The sequence below is a fragment of the Phaethon lepturus genome, unplaced genomic scaffold (assembly GCF_000687285.1).
Source record: "Phaethon lepturus isolate BGI_N335 unplaced genomic scaffold, ASM68728v1 scaffold1216, whole genome shotgun sequence".
Taxonomy (NCBI): Eukaryota; Metazoa; Chordata; class Aves; order Phaethontiformes; family Phaethontidae; genus Phaethon; species Phaethon lepturus.
In genome coordinates, this window is record NW_010546746.1 from 26,891 (window position 1) to 47,714 (window position 20,824).

At 38.0% G+C, this 20,824-nt stretch overlaps 1 protein-coding gene across 1 annotated transcript in view; it reads right to left on the minus strand.

Moving 5' to 3' along the window:
- Nucleotides 1-20,281, minus strand: part of LOC104622569 (transient receptor potential cation channel subfamily M member 3-like) — a gene marked incomplete at its 3' end in the record, with an annotated part of 44,859 nt that extends 24,578 nt beyond the window's left edge. Inside the window, exon 1 of the mRNA XM_010289400.1 lies at nucleotides 20,057-20,281. Within this exon, the coding sequence (XP_010287702.1) occupies nucleotides 20,057-20,281 (225 nt within the window). The remainder of the gene's footprint in view (nucleotides 1-20,056) is intronic.
- Nucleotides 20,282-20,824: the final 543 nt, after the last annotated feature.

Here is a 20,824-nt window from a genome sequence, read left to right on the forward strand (position 1 = left end):
GTCTTACTTTTCTTTTTGCAGTACGTTATGCATCAGATTTTACTGATTTCACGCCATTTTGGCCATGAAACATCAAATAACAGAGAGATATGATTTAGGCATGTGTCAAGCACCATGTATGATTTAGAATCTGATAGCCAAATTGTGGCTTTTTTATATATGTTCTTGTGAAGAGATGGTGGATGTATTCTGAATGAAGTTACAACAATACTGCTCTCTAATTTGCCATTCAAATGGCATTATAAAGAACAGCTCCATTTTTTTTTGTTTCAGATGTCATTTTTTATTATGTGTTTTGTTGTGACCTTTGATTTCAGTGATATGTTGAACTGAAACCAAATGTACTACTTTAGATAACTCTTAAGTAAAGGGAAGAGTTTAATAAATGATGCCAGTGACATACCACTTGACACCACGCTGTGTAAAGTGCTAGCAAGCCTTGATACTGATGTCAAACAGAGCTAAGGAAAACATTTTTCAGCAGATTAGGTAAAAATGGATATTTTGACTTTGACTCACAGTTGTCTTTCACCAAACATGAAAGTGGGTGGAAGAACTAAAGACCAGTTTTTAGTCTTGAGAGCCTACATCCAAGTCACAGTTGCTCCTCTGACGCTTGCACTAAGTGTGAGCTGGAAAGCATTCAGACATATAATGCATTACAAAGGGTAAAAGTTTTCTTTTCACTTCTGCTGCTTGTACCTGCCCATGTCTGGTCAGAACAAAGAGAGAAGATGCACTTCCAGGAAGAAGCTGCAAGCACCACCGAGGTGGGCAGGGGAAGGGAGAGCTGCGCTCTGTCCCCCGCAGTGACTCCTGCAGCCAAGAGCACGGCAGCTCTTTACCCCAAGCCCCCACTTGGGAAGGTCTGGACCCTTCCATACCACTGCATGAACAGCTGTTCTTCTCCGCCCGGTGCAGACCTTTCTTCTCTGCCTTGTCTGACACAATGCAATGGAAAATATCAGAGAAAGTCCTATGCTGCCTGGTAGACCTTCTCCCATGAAACCCTTAGTGGCTTTTATTGTTGGGGAGGAGGAGGGTGGGAGGAAGAAAATTCTTTTTTTTATTAAAAACATCTTGTGGCCAGTTGCTTTAGCAAACACATAGCAAATCCAAAGTATGGCTCTTATAAACCTGTTTCTGAAAAAGGAAACTTGCTCCCTGCAGTAACAGTCACATTTCTTTTAGAAACACTTCTATGAAGTAGAATATGAAGTATTTTATTTCATAGCGATTTTGGCATTATAATATTTTGGCATTATTATGATCTAGGCTTAGCTGTATAGTTAGCATTTTTTTGTGTGTGTGAAATATGCAGAGATCGTTGACATTTGATTTTCCTGAAAAATAATATCCAAGTTTCAATTGTCAACCTAATGCAGTGTTTCAGTCCATTAATAAATAAATAAGAAAAACACAACTAAAGTATAACCTAGTGATTAAATACCTGAATTAATCAGGAGTATAGTAATACCTTACAGATACTTTTGCCTTATAAAAATATGGTTTTACTGTACATACCTACAGCATATTTGCATAACTGTGAGTGAAGAAGTTTAAAACATCTAGAGAATATGAGCATTTATGAAGCCATTGGAGTGAATGATCAATTTGAAACACTGTCACATAAATCCTAATTCAGATATTGTGAACAGCACAAGAAACTGTTTGTATGCAGTTTGCTTATGCTTCTAACACACAATGCTGTCATGGGGGAAGCGTGTGTAATTGTGTAATGATGCAAGCAGCATGTATAAAATGTCATAGTTCAGCAAATCTGAAATAGTTTGACAGTCCCTCACAGAACTACAAAGATTTCATACCTCTGTTTTTAGGTATATTTCTTCACTGAATGTTTATAGCATTATGCAATTCAATATTTAAAAAAAAAAGTCCAGATCAAAGATTATTTTGTGACCTACATTGATGCATCAATGCAAACATCAGTCATACAAAAACCAGAAGCATATTTATAGCTTTCTGATCTTATTTAGCTCATAAGAATTCCATGACATGCGCATATCTGTCAGGGTCAAGAGACAAGCCATTATTTTTTTTATGACAAGGAATTTTCATTATCTTTCTAGTATTTTTGACTCAGAATCATAACTACATTTGAGAACTTGAAGACCTTTGTCACACTACTATATTTTTCATCCAGGTTGTACGCTCCAGTGTTGATCACTGCTCCTTTACTCCCCTTGGCAATGAAACACTGCTTTTCTCGTCTTTCTGTCAACAGTCTATACTGATTCAACTTCAATTAAAAAAAATAAAGATCACTGTGACTACTGCTATCAACTCTTCATGTAAGAGTTGATATATCAAATTCATATCCTATAACATTCCAAAAAAGGGAAAATTTCACACAGATAAAATTTAAAAGTGCATAATTCTATCACTTAAATTTTGGGGTCAATTGTAGATAAGTGTGTGATGCAAGACATTTTTTGTCATATAGTTCCATGTATACAATAATTATTTATCTTTTCCTTGTGGACTGTGAAATTTCACCGGTTGTTCCTTGGCATGTGCTTTCTTAATTGGCAAAGGAAGTCAAATATTATCAGTTATATTCAATGCAATTGTTATTCCAACTGTTCAGTGACTCAAGTATGACTGTAAAACCACACACATTTTTCCAAGATGAATGTAACAGAAGTCTAAGCATGACGACTTCTTTTCATGTACATGAATACATTATTCTTGCTTTCTCTCTGATGTTTAGGCTTAACCAAGTGGCTTAAATGGAAGCAAACACATAGCATTCTTCAATAACAAAGAAACAATCACCAAAAATGATGTTATAAAGTTTCATGACTTTTCTTCAGGATCAACGTAGAAGGAAAAGAATAGCTTTGAGACAGAAATCTTATTAAATCACAGACTAAGAAAAGAAGAAAATCCCAGGAAATATAAATTAGGTAGGTTTTTCTAGTGTATCTTCTTTGATCTGAACCTAGGGTCTTACTTTAAAGGGACCGTTGAAAAAAATCAGCTTGTATCTTAGTCTCCAGTAGTTTGAAAGTTGGTTTACTCTGAATTCCTCAAGCAAAAGATATGATATAAAAACTCAAGCAGGATTTTAATTTTAAATTCTGGTACAATAAATAACTTTAAAGGTGACCTATATCAGCATTTAATCATATTAGCCATGATGTGTATCAACACATAATTATGACCTACATTATATATAATACCAAATATTTCACTGGATTTTCCACCCTATTTTAATTTATGGATTTAGCTTTGCTTGCTGTTTGAAAGCTTTACTGAAAGGCCTTCTTTCAGCCTATTCTGGCTTTGACTTAACATGACTATTAAGCCAGTCCTACAGTTTTGTTTCTAATCCTTGAATTAATATTAGGATTACAATTTTGTAGTGAACCTGGGTGGGCCTTATTAAACCTCAAATCCTGCAAATTCTTCTATGTGGGCAACCCACAGTGTTATGACTTTGGAAAATCTGAAAGACTGGAGCCTAGCAATGAGGAAAACAAGCCCCATGCTTTCACATTGCTGTCATACTTGTGCTTTTTGCCAGAACAGTTCACTGATTCTGTGTGCTAGTTTGATGTACCAGCTGCCAGAAATGGTCTCAAAAAGAAAATGATCCTGCCATTGTATGGTTCCTTATATGCAATAATTCTTGCAACTGGATGTACGTATGTATGTGTAAGCATAAAACACAGTTGGGATGGGAGGTCTCCATTACACCAACCTGGAAATAAACAGCAAGCATGAATACTGTAAGTTCAGCCTTGGAAAAAGACTCTGACTCTTGGGCAAAATGTTGTAGACCTTCATCACTCAATAAGCCCACCCTCTGGAATGAGCTCCCTACCTCTTTCTTCCCCTAAATTTGAAATTAATAGTCATGATAAAGCTTGTTGATGGATGATATCCACCTGCAGAGGACCGAGCTTAAAACTTTTGCACCATTGCAGGAAACGGTCTGGCAAGCCACTGTGAAGGCATTTGAACATGAAAACATGAAGAAGAGAGCTGTCTCTACTTTTTGGTAGATCTTACCCTCATTTTTTAACTCCAGTTCCTAGTAAAAGATTTTGTGAAATTGTCGAAAATGTGAATCGACACATTCTGTGTGGCAACTTTCCATGTAGTATTGAAATACTTTCTATAGGCTATAAATCCCTCTTCCTTCTCCCTCATAAAGGCTAAATGACTTCCTTAAACCACTCTTGACCTCAGTTGCAAGCTATAGGCTCAAGGAAAGAAGTGTTGCTAGGACTTGTGCTATCAGCTGGTCATTCTGTGTAGTCACAGCTGACTCCTTTCACTTGGAAAGGTGTATGAGAGAAAGCGGAGCTGTGATGTAAGACATCACATTAGACCATGTAGCGTAAAACATTAACACCGCTGGTATGGGAAGTACAATTTCCACCTCATCACCCCACAAAGACTAAGGTGAAGTTCAGTGTTCTTGAGGGGTCAGACAGGACTGGTAAAATTGGCAGTCTGTTCATCCACAAATCACTAAGTCGGAATTTGAGTCCCTAGACACCAAGTGATTGATGTGAATATTTCTAATAGATAAGTAATTTTGGGGTGGGGGAGTTGTTTAGTTTTTTTTCCATTTTTGCCTGCTATGAGACTTACACTAAGATCTGCAGTGACAGAAATCAGAATACAACCATGTCCGAAGACTCTTCCTTGTAATGAAGTGTTGTAATGACTTTGGAAAGCAAGGTGGTATGGGCCTTTCATTAAATTAATACAAAACAAATATTGTCTGTTAAAAGACAATACAATGCTAATATTAATCATCTTGAACTCTACAAGGTTATTCAATTCTACATACACAAAAATTTACATATGACTGAGAATAAACATCCCTGCTGCTCTCCAGCACTGTATGTTGAATGCAGCCTGCAGCCTTCCAGAGGATTCTGAAAGGAATTAAACACACAAATTGCGGCTAATTAAAATTTCTGGGTTTAGTGAATACTCATAATACAGAGGTGGGAAAAAAAAAAAAGTTGAACAGCTTAATCTTACTATTTGCAAAGTTGCATGATGGATGTCATTCACAGGGAGGGTATGTAAGCAGCTTTAAATTACCTTATTGTTTTGACTTGACTTTGAAATAAGGATTTTAATGTATTTTTTTCTGGAATATGCAGATTTGAATGTGCTGGATATTAAAATCTAGTGATGGGGAGAAAAAATCACCCAAACAGCTTTTACTTAAAAAAGGCTTGAGCACTTTCTCTTTTTTTGTTGGGTTTAAATCTCCTGGAATTTGATTACACAGCACATTCCAGCTATCTGCCCCAGCAGGCCCCTCCATCAGGACTTGCTGATTACTACTTATGCATTGTTTCAATGTGAGCCCTTGAAGGATTTCATTTAATACAGATTAGTACCTTTATTAAACTGTGGTTAATTGAAGCCTCCGAGCTTTACTAAATATTGTTCACTGAAGTGGATTAGTTGTTTTAATTTGTTGCTGTCTCACACAAAAAAATAGCACTGAATGAAATAATTACCTTTTCCATTGGGCTATGGCGGGTGACATTACTATAGGGCTTTTAGCTTATGTATTTTGAACTGGCAGTTTTCTACCTTACAGAGATGCCTGTGGTTCAGCAAACTTAGAACCTAAGTTGACCCCAATAGTACTCTCCTGGACTGGTTTAATTTTTAAAAAGAATAAATTAAGGCTACCATCAAGAATGTCTTAACAAATGTTTGACTAAAATCTGGCACTGTTTTCTCAGATCAGGAAAGAAAAAAATATGTGCTGGAACACTTTTTATTCTTATTTTAAATTTAATTGTTTCCTAAGGGTTCTGTAAAAAGTTTTTTACCTGACAACTTTATTCTCAGTTTAACAGCAATATTAAGAAAGATTATAAAAACTTAAGGAATAATCCTGTATCCATTGCAGTCAGTGACTCACTAAAAAGTGTCACTGACTCATTGAAGACTAATTTATTAAAAGATTATTTAGAAAGTGTTAGATTCTAAATTAAGATGTCTGCCCCATTATTTTTCACTGTTGACTTCTTAGGGAATGATAATTTAAGATTAAATTAAAAATAATAGGTCATGTGAATTTTAACATACTGTCTGCTTTAGTTGGTGACTGATTTACACTGGAAATTCCTTGTTTAAAGAAAAAACCTAGTTCTTAGTAAGACTTGGAAAAGAAGATTAAAGGAAGGGGAGTACCTTACCAAAAACAGCTGCATCTAAAACCCCTGGAAAGATACCTCTGCTTCTATGAGAGAGATGCGATAACAAAATGGCTCCTGTTTTTGCCCAGCAGAATAATTCCTGCTAAACTAAAAGGGATGGTGAGGAAAGGCTCAGTTCAGAGTAATACCAATCAATTCAGGGATACCTCTGATTGCTCTTTAACACAGCGCTCTAGCTAGACTTTGCAAGCTGGTAAGAGTGCAGTAACGTTGCTGTGGTGGCCGCATACAACAGATGATATAGTCTATACAACCATACTGGCTGCAGCACAGTGGGGTTCTCGTTAGGCTGAAAGCTGTTCATTACCAATTTGGACAAAAAATGAATAACTACACTTAATTCCTTACAATTGTGTTGTTAAACTCTACTATGTTTTCCACATCCAAAATAATTCCAAATAAGTAAGCTTGTTATGGCAAGGTAGGTATACCAGCATAGAGGTTCATTTTTTACTCTAAGAACAGTTTAGTCTATATTCCATAAATGAGACACTTCACACCAAGTATAACTAAGATAATAACAAAAAAAATTGTACTAGGAATTAATGACATTTTGCACTATTTTTAGCCAGACAGCAGAGTAGGAAACAAGCATTGTAGTAGAGGTGACTTAAGTGAATTTCAGAGGGAAACTCGGGAATATCCAAATTTTAGTTTCATCTTTTGAAATAATATTAGGTGAGGATTGCATTTGGCCAAACTTTACTCTTAATTTCTGACAGGGAAATCCATTTAAATCAGTGGTGTAGCATCAATGAAATGCAGAGATGAATTCAGCCCTGAACTTGTCTGAGTTTATCTCAATGCTGGAAATGCTAGTAAATATCAGGCTTTGGTTATTGAATTTAGTGCTCTCTAATGCAGCTTCCTTGGGTATCTCCAGGCAACACTCATATGTAATAAAGTGGACTTAACAGCATTAATATACCTGCTATTTCATCTCCAGGAGAGGATCTGTAACAGGAATGAAAATGAGTGTAGTGGTTCATCTTATCCAACATGGTGAAAATCACTGATTCATGGCATGAATGAGGTTCAAATCAGCCACATCTGCTTGAAAAATCTGCAGATGGGAGTGACAGGTCAAGCCAGAGCAGCTGCTGTTGAGGGAAGTCTGATTTCTTAGCAACTAAAAGGACTGCACCATAACGCAACTGGGTCGGCTCCCCTCTTCCTTTTCTCTTTTATGTTTCCTCTGCAATTTTACACCTTTTCACAAGGAAAGAAAAAAAAGGATATAGAAACACTCCATCTCTGAGGATTTAAAGTGGTCTTGGCACTTCTTAATTATGCATGGAGAAAACACAAGGACCCATTCAGACTATGGGAAGGTCACAGCTCCAAAGGCACAGGCTTGCGTTGGAATCGGCACCTCAGATCAGCTGCCCCAAACCAACAGCGACAGTAAAGAAAAGAGATCTGAGGGAGGAGGATAACTGCGTCAGCTTTTCTCTGCTCCTGTGGCTCTTGGACGCAGCAGGAGCCTGTTGTGGGGATGATGCTTATGAAGGTGGCCCAAGCTTCTGTGGCAGCCTTGCCCCTGAGCCATGCCCTGGGCACAGACAGGAGCTCTGCCACAATCTTTCTGCCAGTCGGGTTGGTAAGCCAGTATGTTACTGGGTAGTTTTCTTTGTAAGAGCTTGTCTTGGGATCTAGCTAATGGTTTACAGACTCCATAGCAGTTCACTCCTTGGAAACTTCTCATCACTTCCATAAATCCGACACAGATCTCCTATTCTCTATGTTTGCGCTTGAAAGGTATTGTCAGAGAACTAATCACTGAACTACAGTAAGCATCTGCACTATGAAACATCTTGCAAACCCCCCCATTATTCTTTAATTATTCATCTGCATGTTATAATTGTCAAAGGCCTCCTAGCAAAGGAAATGTGCAGGATTAAATTCAGACATCAATGATTCTGCCAAGAAGACAGAGGCCAATATCTGAGTGCTACTTCGTGGATAATTCTGCACTGTGGCCCTAGGTGAAAGTACTTTTTTAAAGCAAACATGTCAGATCAACCTTTTAAAGCCAGATTCTTCACCAAAAGGAAGAAGTCTAAATGCTCCCCCACAAGAGTTCCCCACTGATTGTCCCAAGTGTCGGTGTTTTAGGTTTGTCCATGCCTGCAAAAGGCTCAAGGTAAGGAAGAATCAGAAACTTGCACCTATGTAAACCACTCTGTAAGCCTCAGAAGCACAAGCTCTGCTTACGAAGAATGCTTATCTCTGGGTTATCCTCTTGTGAAGTCACTTCATCAAGACTCTGGAATTTTATGTGCCTCTTTTTACTACATTGAAATTTTTAAGAGTCTGCATGCTGCTGGACAGTTTGTTTGTCCAAATGAACAGTATGTAAAATACCAGCTACGGTGCTTTGGAAAATAGTTCATGGTATTCTTCACTTTAGACTTTCCTTTTTGCACAGATAGCTGGATTCTATGATGTAAACTTGGGTTTCTTAAGTCTTTATCATACAAACTATAAAGTTACGACACTTTTAAGAGCTCCATAACCACAGGACTTCAGTAAGTTTAGAACCTGGAAGCTACAGGCTCATAGCAGAACTGCTCTTTGCTCGAAATGTCTCTCTCAACTTACAGAAGAATGAGACTGTTGCTGCCTTCAGTACGGCAATGCTAACAAGATCTAGGTCACTCGGCTTGTTACATTCATATGCAGACAGCTAGCTAGATAAAAGATATGAAATCTATTTTTTACAGAGGAAAAAAATTGCAAGAGTTAAATAACCACAACATAGAATAAAAAATGAAAGGTCATCACAGGATTTGAAAACTATCATGGTATGTCTGAAGTTTCTGAAAATTTCATTCAGGTTGTTATTACTCCATTTCCCCTACAGCTTCCTCATTACTGTCTCAGACTTCAACTGTAAAATCCATTCAAATGTTACGGGAAAGTATAGAGAAACAAAGAGGAGAAGAGGATATTTTACGAAGAGATATGCCCAACAGACTTGTTATTCTGTAATGTAACATTTGAAACGGGAACAATTTGATCTTGGTTTATCTTTTTGACGCAGTCTTGAATTTTTTACCACAAAGCACATATTGTAATATTAACTTTTTAGCTAACAGAGCTGAAGACACTAAAACAAGGGAAGGATGCAGTACCAGCATTTTTGGAGACCACCATCAGGGAGACTTTCCCTGTGACAACAGCTTGAGAAAGGGTTAGTTCTGCTAGTACAGAATAGGTGCTGCTTATAAGAGTTCTGGGCTAAACTGAATGGTGGCCCTATACAAATATGTATGACTGACTGACTTACAAAATACCCTGTTTCCAATACCTGAAAAACAGCCAAATAAGTAAATGTGCCAGAGGGATCTTCCAGGGGAAAAATCTTGTAGCTCAAAGTACAAAAGCAGAGGATTCCCCAGAATACCTTTCTGCTAAGGTGGGATGGAGCTTGTCTCTGGAAAGCAAAGCAAACAAATCCTGTATTTTCTTTCAAACCTTTTTCCTCAGGAAATCCTGGGTCACCAGTTCCCTTCCACTCCATAGCTGCTGTTTCAGTGGAAATAGTTCTGTGCTGCAGAGGACAGTGACAACCATGAAACTTACTTCCACCCTCTCTTTGGCAGCTGCCTTTGGGAGTGATTCTCTTTCCTAAACGCCTCATTTCTTTCTCAGCTGCGACAAGAAAGTTACCTAATGCTGGCTACCTCTTGCCACTGTTGTGAGCTTTCCAAACTGAGTCAGAGAAGACATTTGAATGGTAATCTGGAAGCTCATATATGTTTTTGTTGAGCATTTTTGCTGTCTCAGTATTGTAGAAAAATAAGATCAGCTATGAGTTTTTTAATAACGAACCATGTGTCCCACAGTATCCTTTAACACAAGCTTTATGCAGATTTCTCTCCTAGTATTAGCCATAAATTCAACTTCCTTCTTACTGCAACAATGGAGAAAGAGCAATTCCCCCGCTAGTGTGATAGAGTTTTGTTTAATCTGAACCTTTTGAAAGGCAAGAAATGATTAAGTGTACATGCCCTCACTCCATAATTATAAATCAACTCCGCTATCATTCATTTAACTTTTATCATTTCTGAGTTTTATCTGCAGTTACACTGTACTCAAATCCAGTAACTTGCATTTTTAAAAATTTTTGAAACTTAACCCTTCTCTGTGCAGATATAAACCTACCACTGTTCAGTACAAGCCTCAGGTACCAGGATGCCTGAGACTAAAAACTAAGCATAGCCTACCTGATTCTCCTTAATGGAAATGAATGCAAAAAGCAAACCATCAAAGCACCAAGTATCACATATTTGGAGAAGAATGTCCCTACCCATACATGTTTAGCTTTGTCATGACTGAATGGGATTTTATTAGTATTTAGACACTTAGGGATTTATTCCCTCAGAAAAAATCCCACATATGATTAAAAAAAAAAAGAAGAAGAAGAGATAACCCCCCCCCAACCTTTTCAAAGTGAAGAATCTTGAATCTGATGTAAATTTAAAAACTTTGACTAGCTGGACTTGTTAATACAAAGTATGTTGTTTCACCCTGAAATATTTTGTCAATATTCAGAAGGCACATTTTGCGTATGTCTGTAAGGGCTGTTGCTGTTTAATATAGCTAGTTGATTGTGTCATCAGGGAGAGTATCTTGTTATAGACCTCAACAGTCTGAGAATCTGTGGTTAAATTTTATATGAGATATTTACAGCACAGAGAGGAGGATCAAGGCTGTGATTACTATTTGCAGGTGTTGATATACACACAACTCGCAGAGTTGAGTTGCTGTCAGAAATTAAAGGTGGCTATCCATTCCCTAGCTATCATCTCAAGGATTTGCAACCAATAATGTAACTTTTTATTATTGTCCTGGGATGAGCTCAATTGCTGTTAGCAATAAGTCAACATAGAAGTTAATTAATTTTGTATCCAAAAGGACTTATTCTTAAGACTTAGACCAACATGACCTTCACTGAAGTCTCCACAACTCTTTCAAGACTATAACCTACAGATTGAGAAGCACTACTTTAAGTAAATATCTATGGTCCTGAGGTTTTTAACTGTAAAATGCAACAGTACAGGTATGAGTGGAAGGGAGGTGATGAGAAGAGTATATTTAGCATGTAGTCTTCAAGGCATGTAGCATCTCCAAACATAGAAAAATCTGTCGCTGATTTCATTCCCACCAACAAATATTTAGTTAAAAGCCTGAGAAGGGCTTTCTGAGTATGCTTGTGAATGTCATGAAATTTTTTGGGTTTTGCATATTTATTGCATATATAATTAACCAGAGGTAATCTAACTTTGTATTTCAAAAACCCTAATTGTCATAGATTTCAATGCACAACCAAGGCAAAATTCTACCATTTCTTGATTTCAGACCTATTTCAGTTTCTTTAAGCTTGAAACTAAATACGAAATTCATATTTAGTAATTAGTTGTGACAGTTTCAGGCTATAGCTTCAACTATGTTAAACAGCTAATATTTGTTCTGTTGTACTAGTTATCCATTTCACTGCATTTTAAAAATGTTTCATATAATGATTTGAATCTAAGCATAATATGAAAAGTTTAAAAAACCTTAGATATCAATTCACTGGTAATTAGAAAACATGGAGAGGTTTGATACTGCTAACTCCAGTTTTCAAAACAAACACAGCTTTGCAATTAGCATCAATCAAAAGACCTAAAAGCTATCTGTCTTCAATCACAAGTCTTCTTTTGTGACTAGATGTATAAATGACTGGCACCTGGATCTAAACATAGTGAGTCAAATTCAGTTTCAATCTCTGTTGACTGAAGTGAGATGTGTGTGCTTACATCAAATGTGAATTTGATCCAAAATACACAGGAGAGAACTGTTTGTCCAGACAGGCTTAATATCTTGCAAAATTAATTTTTCTTTGTAACCAAATCTACTGTGTTCTTCCTGCTGTATTAAATCTTTCAGGCCCTGGTTACAACATGAATGATTTATGCAGCCTTTGTGCAGGGCCTTTCAGGTAATCTGTGTGGGGCAAAAAAAAAAAAAAAAAAGCTGTATGCATTTATTCTAGCTGCAGTCAGAATTTAATGATCTTTGTATTTGTGTCAAGGGAGAAAACTGAAAATTATTTTTAAACCTTCATTGCTTATTTAACGATAGGATAAATGTCTTTTTCTCCTGGGACTCTACGTGTGGCAAAGCTGGCCCTGTGTTCCATAATTGCTGGGATCTCACTTCCAGGATATGCAGTAGACACATTAGGACTCTTTCAACACATTGCCGCAAAGATCCAGAGGGAATAGTGGAAAACCCTGCAAGAGGGTAGCTTGAATACCATGTGTCTGTAACCATTTCAGGAACAGAAACCAACTTCTGGTTTAGGATGATCAAAAATAAAGGTGAATCCCTTACTGAACCTGGTTCAATATTTCAAGCAGCAAAATTTCTGGGATGCTTTAGCTCAGAAGTTTTAGTTCAGCTTGTATGTATATGCTTCTGCTACAGTCAACACATTCCAAATCCACTTTGGAGGATTTTTCTGGAAATCACATCAGTAATCTTAAAATTAGCTTTATTTCCCTTAACAGCTTAAAAGCGGCATATAAAAAGCATACCAAAAAAAAAAAAGTTATCCAAAGCCTTCCTTCTGTGGAGGTCTTTTAGAAAGCCACAGACTTCACATGGAAAATTTGTGGAGAATCAGTACGTGGTAGTAGAGATTCTGCAGCTGATACAGCTAATACAGCACGTTGCTAGGATTAAGGGAAATGAAGGAAAAGGGATTTTTCAGCTGTGCAGGGTGGTTTCTGCCCTGTTTCTCACTTCTTGATGCCACGCAGCATCGTGCTCTCGCGCCCTGTTGTGCCACCCCCGGCAGGGACCGCGCACGGGGCTCGGAGCTCTCCCTTGCCCCAGGGCACCGGCTGAGCGGGCGGAGCGTTGTCACCCGGCAGGGACCTGCTGGTCACAGGAGCCAAGCTGAGAGAGGCTACCTCACCCACGGGAAAAGGGAGGTATCTGACGGCTTTGTGAAAACGGAGCAATATAATCTGACCTCATACAGTCGACCTTTGTCTGGCAAATTTGGTGAAATCACTCTGCTTTGTCCATACCTGATATTTCTGCTCAGCTATGCAAATTTAGATAATGCGTTCAGTTGTCTTATACTGTGCATTAAGACTAATTCAATAGCACATAAGACTTTAACAGATACCAAGTCCTTTCCGCTTCCCCCTATTTCCCACCACCAGCCTCCTCCGTCCTATAATAATGTACCAAATAAGCCACAGGCCACATCAATTTCCTTCACTACAAATGAACTGTACTGCAAATCATTTTCTGAAAACACTGACACTAATGCAATTACAGTGACATGATCTGCTACTTTAAGATCTCATCTGAAGTCATAACAAGGCATCTTTTGCAGGAAAAGTCTGTTTTAGTGATACCTTTACAGTGTTACGTATAGAACAAATTCTGTAATGTATTGCAATTAGCTCATCTTCATTTTGTCACCAGCGCCTCATGGCCTCACTGCAGGTTGTGTAACACAGTCCTGCTATTTACCTTTTTTTAACAATCTCACTTACACACTGAAAAAAATTGTGTGACTCTTTTCAGATTGTTCTGCTGATAGTTGACATTTTCACCACGAATCTTAAAAACTTACTATAGGTGGGAGCACTCTTTTGAGAAAAAGAAGCAAGTTAGAATTTAAGCTGAGAAATAATATTAGCAATTTTGCTTAAAATTCACTGACAGCAGGATGCTCTATCTATATATTTAGATTGGATATTAGGAAAAATTTTTTCACCGAGAGAGTGGTCAGGCATTGGAACAGGCTGCCCAGGGAGGTGGTGGAGTCACCATCACTGGAGGTGTTCAAAAAACGTGTGGATGTGGTGCTTCAGGACATGGTTTAGGGGACATGATGGCGCTGCATTAATAGTTGGACTTGATGATCTTGAAGGTCCTTTCCAACCTAGTGATTCTGTGATTCTGTGATCTAATGTATAGAGTCCCAACTTCAGGCTTGTGATTGTCATGAATGCAAAAACTCGTGTTTGCTGCTCTTCTAGTTTCAGTGGAGATCTGCATTACAGTTTACCACTGACAAAATGACTAATACTATTGCCCATGTGAATAGGAACATGCATCCTGAACTACATCAGAAACAAGCACTAGGTAAAGTTAGGCAAATAGAAGAGATGATGTTGTAAGCAGTCTTACCTTTCACACTCATCTTCCTCTCCCTATATCATAAGATTATTTATAATAAACTCTGTCATAAATGAAGAAAATTATTGCGAGACATTACAATTCTGTCAGAGTTGAAGGAAAATTAATAGGAAATAGGGAAAAAATCAGCCAGCAACTGAAAAACTCTAATGAAGATACTGGATTTTCTTTCTAAAGGCTGCAAAATGTAATTATTAATAGAGACTATGGACACTTGCAAAGATAGTTTTGGTGCTGTGCATGGAGATAGAGGATGCCAAAACTATGATAGCTAAAAAGGAACATGCAGAGTTTCTGGACATGGGCCTATCTTAAGTGCTTAAGTATCTTTGTGAACCAGAGATCTCTTTTTACTAAGTGAATGATTTCAAAACTACGGCTAATAAAAGGAAAGGATATTAAACAGCAAAACGTAAATTAACAGTCACTCCAGAAGGCTAATTTTAGACATCTAAGTAAGAAACATTAAGCCGAACTGAAATCAGGACCACTAGAATTCAGCGATTTTATTTTTACTGATGATCTCTTTTTCACCATCTGCAATTTTCCCTTGGTTACAGTAAGCAGTATGTGAAAATTAGATTTTTTTTTGTATGTCTCAAATACATGGTCAAAAAACATCACATAGCTTAGATCTATCGCTTTTACCTTATTATTGTTATTATTCACTCTCAACATCTTCACAGGCTTTTTCCTTGTGAAACACAGATATTAAAAGGTTTCATATAATATTATAAAGCTTTCCACAAGGCCACTGTAAGGGAAGAAGTGATGCCAACAATTGTGCAATCATGGGTTGCAAAATGTGAATGCCTCAATTGGTCTACTGGACCAGAAAGATAAGCCCATTTTTAGTAATGTCACTTCTAATACATTATGGCAGTAAAGAACAACAGAACCGCTTATTTCCCACAGATATTTTCAAAGCCTTAGAGACTGCGATTTGAACCATTCTTTAATTATCTCTGGCATAGCCTTCAGAAAGCTCTGTGCAGCCAAAAGTGAGAATATTAACTGAATTTTGCTATAGTCCAATAGCAGTAATTATGATGGTCATAAAATGTAAGAGTCAACTTTATGCAGTATGTAATGTTGATATAAACATGAAATAATACTGGAGATTATTTGGAGAGTCACGGCTTTTGCTATCCTACAGATCCTGGTCAGGAAAACGATGAATGATCTCAGTTCCCATTGAAATACACAGGTGTTGTAGCCACCCTGTGCCCTGTGGAACTCAGATTTCAGCTCTGACTTCTCTTGGTGTGACACAGCTAAGCCACCACACAAACATTGGGTTGGAGTCTCCCTGTTAAGACGAGTTTTCACCTCCAATGAAAATCCAGAGGACATGTCGGGGGGCTGCTATTCCACATGCCAGACGTACAGATTACTTTCTTGTCTCATCTTTGGCAGAACACATGGGCTTGCAGTTTTTCCTTTAAGAGCAAAAAAATTTTCTGTTGAGTCAAAGACAGTTCTCAAAGCCTGTTGCTCAGGCCTTGATTGGGCAGAGCGTTGGTATACATACTCAAAGTCAATAGTCATGTCTTCACCTCAACAATACAATGAATTTTACCTAAATACTCTTCCAAATAGGGATGCTTTCCTGAATTAAGGCCTCAGTCTGCCTAAGTCATTAAGCATAATAAATACAGTCTAGGACTTTATAAATTTTTTCAGCATTTAAAATGTACCAATTAGTTCTAACAGGAGACAAATGAAAGGAGAGAAACAAGTACTTTTCCTAGACAGCAGAATAAATTAATGCCAAAGGAAAACTATTATGTATGCGGAACAATTAAACTGTAATAAAAAGTAAAAATGCAAGACACATAGGGAAACAAATAAGCATCCTTACTTGGAGTGATCTTTAGCTTTTCCAGAACAGATCTGGCAAAGCATTGCTACAAAATCTAAACCTGACCCAACACCAACTGGCCTAGCAACAAGCTGGAAAAATACCAGTATCCTGGTGATTCCCCATTGACCACATGTTTCTCCAGAGAAACTGGAGTGGGATACTGCTTGATACACTCTGTAATAAAATAATCTTCTCAAGTTATTCTTCTCTTTAATGCATTTCTTATATACATTTTTCTCTCATCCTGGTTTTCATTCATTCCCCTCCCTATAATAACAGATCGCACTTCATCTTTACCTGGATAATCTTCAGTGTCTCTCTTGCCTCCTCTTTACTTGCTTTTACTAGGCTGCACTACCTACCTCCTTTTCACTCTTCTCACACTGCATCTGTTCTGCTCTTTCCAGACTTGCTCTGCTGACCTCTGAGTTGGCAACACAGGCAGCCCACACCTGGCCGAGCACTGCCTCTAGTCAGTGGTCCCTGGTCATGCTTTGCATCAGCTTCTGGTGGGTTAGGAGGCTTCACTGAATACCTAATAGGCCAGAAAACAAAGCTTTATCTAATGACTGGCATGGAGGATGGAGGTACACTGTGAGCGATGAGTAAGACTTGAGCAGCAAGCCAAGTCTGTATCATTCCTAATGCACAATGACTTTTTGGTCTTGAAGCTTTTTTTCAGGATTCTCAACTTTCATATCAAATTCTTTGCTCCTCCATATTGGAATCATTAGGCTAGAAGTATTTATATATGCTGTGATTCTATCATGTGTGAAGGGCTATAAAGAATGAACATCATCTGCCAAAGATGCTACCTCAACTATCAACAGCTTCCAACATATGGCATGGAAAACAAGGATACACACAAGCGCAGCTACGTGCTTGGAAAGTCCATAATAATGTCAGACCAATGCTTGTGATATCTAATGACAGGACAGCCAAACCAGCGAAAAAACTAGTGTCATCTACATGGAGTTTTACTCAGGAAAGCAGGGTACCTACCTACAACTGTATCTCCCTCCTTGCATGTATTTTTGTGGAGGAGAACACACGTTCCTTAAAGCAGACTGGTTATGGTGTGATGTTAATAACTATTAGTTTTTAACAGTAGATATTCCCTAAGGTGATAAATATAGAACCTGGTAGCTTTAACTTTCAGTCCTGACACAGGCAAAACTCTTACCAGTAACTGTGTGACTGTGTAGTTAAGCATGAACCAGGGTTTTGGGATTAGGCAGCAAACACAGTAAACTATTTGAAGCGTATGAAGGAAGTACAGTGTTTCTCCTATAACATGTAAAAGAAAGTGAGTAACTATGCTGCATTATCAGGGCTTCTTTAACCAACAGTCTTCCAACTGCCTGTCCTGGCCTCCCTTGGCTACGTCGCAAGTTTTAACTTTGCACACATGAAAATAAATAGCAAACCAAGGGTCCATTTTTCTTAGCAAAAAGCTAAAGGACTGAACACAGCTTGTGTTCTGGTTGTTCCTCTTTTACATTCTGTTGGTGAGGGAGCTGTATGTCAAACAAATTTTAAAAACCATGGCTGGAGTAGCTTGCTGCATAAGAGCTTGTGCTCAGTGTTTCAGTCAGAAGCCAAGATTTATGAACAATCTTTAAAGACTCTTATTAGGTCAATCTGGTTCTTCTGCATAAAAGGACAGGCTCTTTAGGTGAGGGCATTTCTAAATCGGATAAATACATTTCTGAAGAATATGTCTGTGCTCTTTATGACTAAAATTTCAGTTATTTTGATGACTATTTTCTATCTTACCTTTAAGCAGAGAAAGAACATCTTTAAAAGTACCCTTAAAGAAAATTTATGTTTAGTAATATTCAGCTCATTTTTTCTGTTAGTTTTACATAACATTTGTCCTGTCTCTTTGCTTTTTCTGTTCTATAAAATTTAAAATAAATCAGACATAATGTGCTGTCTGTTTCATTACAGTGTATAACCGAAATATTCAGAATTGCAAATTAGATATTTGCACTGGGTATTTACATTCATCCTTTGCTATTCCCCACAATTTGCCTTCATTTTAATAAAGCTGGATGCTGCAATTATTTTCCCTGAGATATTGTTTCAGGCTCCCTGCTTATTTGGGAAGAGGAAGAGCTGAAAACTATTTTGGTAGTCAGATTTATTTGATGCAATCATGTAATACCACTTGTCCATCCCAATTTGTCTTAACTGCTGTCAGGCTTACAATCTGACAAACCATAGGTTTGCTTTGCTTTTGCTGGCAAGGTAACCCTTTCCATCCGCAGTATTGGGCTGTTCCATTGTGCAGACAGAAACTGAACAGTGTATTTCCATGCAAAAATTACTGTGATGCAGTTGTTATACTGGCTTTCACCAGGGATGGTGTTTCAGGTAGAGTTGGAGGGGTTCAGCTAGATTAATCCCCTCAGAAAAGATCTTTTGTTTTGGTCAATGTAATTACAACCTTTAACAATGAACAATAATAGGATCCAAGCTCAGTACTCAAATAAGGCTTACAGTGATCCAACATTATGCAACTGAACTAAATTCAGCCTTCAAAGCATACATATCACCCACTCAAACAAAAACTCACAAAACCCATGGGAGCTAGTCATACATTCAAGGATAGAAACTGACCATTTGGTGTGCAACCCACTCAACTGATGAGAGTGTAAAATAAACAACCTGCAAACACACCTGGGATTTTAAACCTTGTTATAGTTAGGTTCCCTGACAAACATGAAGGTGAACAAAAGGGAGGGCTTAAATAAAAACTAAATAAGTTTTGTATGAACAACAATCAATATTGATTACCATAGCTCTGCTGCTCTGCTTCGTGGATTGCAGTATACTCTCCTACTAAGTGAACACAGTAGACACAGTTCTGGCAATACACAGTTAACGTTTTGTTAGGAGAACAACTATTGATGCTTTCTGATGTGCAGAGGATAGCAGGCAATCCACTCCTGATGATTTTTTCTGTATCAGTCACAACCTTTCTGTGATGGTGCAGACGCATTCAGAATTTTCATGCCTACCTAACCTGACTGGGGAGGCAGATGCTCATTTGGGCACAGGGCAGCACTATATGTGTGAGGGTTTCTACTACATTGCAGGAGAGGAGTACTGTGTTAACAAAGATGACCAATAAGAAAAAAAATCTTCAAAGACAAAAGGTAACTGTCCCTTGGTCATTAAGCAGAATTTCCATGGAAATGATCTCCTAAGGGATGAGCACAAAGATAGCTATTGGGTTTGATGCAACCCAGCAAATACGCTGTATCATGAAGTACATATACTGCATAAAAAGGCGATAGACTTGGAAAGGCATTTTACTTTTGCGAGTACCTTGCAGAACTCATTACTTGAAGAAATAAGACTGTAATAAAATTGGGTAACTTTAAAGTATTTTGAAGACATCTAGTAAACACAAACTGTGGCATCACCATCTGTATTATGGTGAGTTGAATTATGGGCATACCCTGGTTATTAGACTACATTCATCACTCAAGATTTAGAATATCCTCCTCAGTTCCACTCTATTCACAGTCTCGATATGACTAGGCTGCTATCCTGCTGTGCTTGAAGCAAGTTAGTTCCATTTGGCAAAATCAGATGATGAAAAGAACCCCCAGGTACCTCTGCTCCCACTGTTGCTGTCTCTTATTTGGGAAGCTAAACTGTCCCCCTCCTCTCAGCTCAGCTTGGGTCAGCACCATCTCCCCTTCCTACTTGGACTGGTACCTCAAAGCAACTGGTCTCTATGGCTGCTTACCTGCTTCCTCCAGACAGGGACCACCTTGCCCTCAGCTCCAGACTTGGTCAATATGGGTCTGCCAGAACTGCATTCAGAAGTTTCACCAGGAGTTTCACCTGCAGTCGGGAATCTTGCCAGGGAAGGGCTTGGCCCACTCTTTACACTGACTAGAGGATGTGTCTTCATTGTCAGTTTACGCTTTGTAGTGGGTTTCTGATCCAAAGAATATAAAAGACTCTGCATGTTCCTTTAACTGCAGAAGTAATTTCTTAGTTGCTAGGAACCACTTAAGACACTTCTCCTGGAAGTTCAGCAGCTCGCTGCCACAAACTCTGTAAATCCTAACTCACTGTTAGTTTGACACACAGGATTTAATGGACTCAACACAAAGACAAATACTGAATGGGGTGTTTCCTTCATTGTGGTAAGCTCTACCCCATGTACATCTCTGTGGTTAACAGTTGTTTGGATATCTTTTCTATACCATGACCTACTTTTTATGCTGAGATAAATACACATAGAGCAAGAACTGCAATATAAATGTCACTTTTAACAAATAATAAGTATCAATTACTGTAAACTCTTTCTCCAACCTCAAGTAATTCCTAGAAGGTATCTGAAAATACGTGGTTTAGTGGACTACCTTCAAACAAAAGCTTTGTGACTGGATTTCTTTTGGCAAAGAGAAAGAGGACAGAGAACTGATGCTACTGAAACAACATGCAAGATTTCTTTATAGGATATAATAAAAAAAAACACCACCACCATCACCAAAAAATCCAGTAG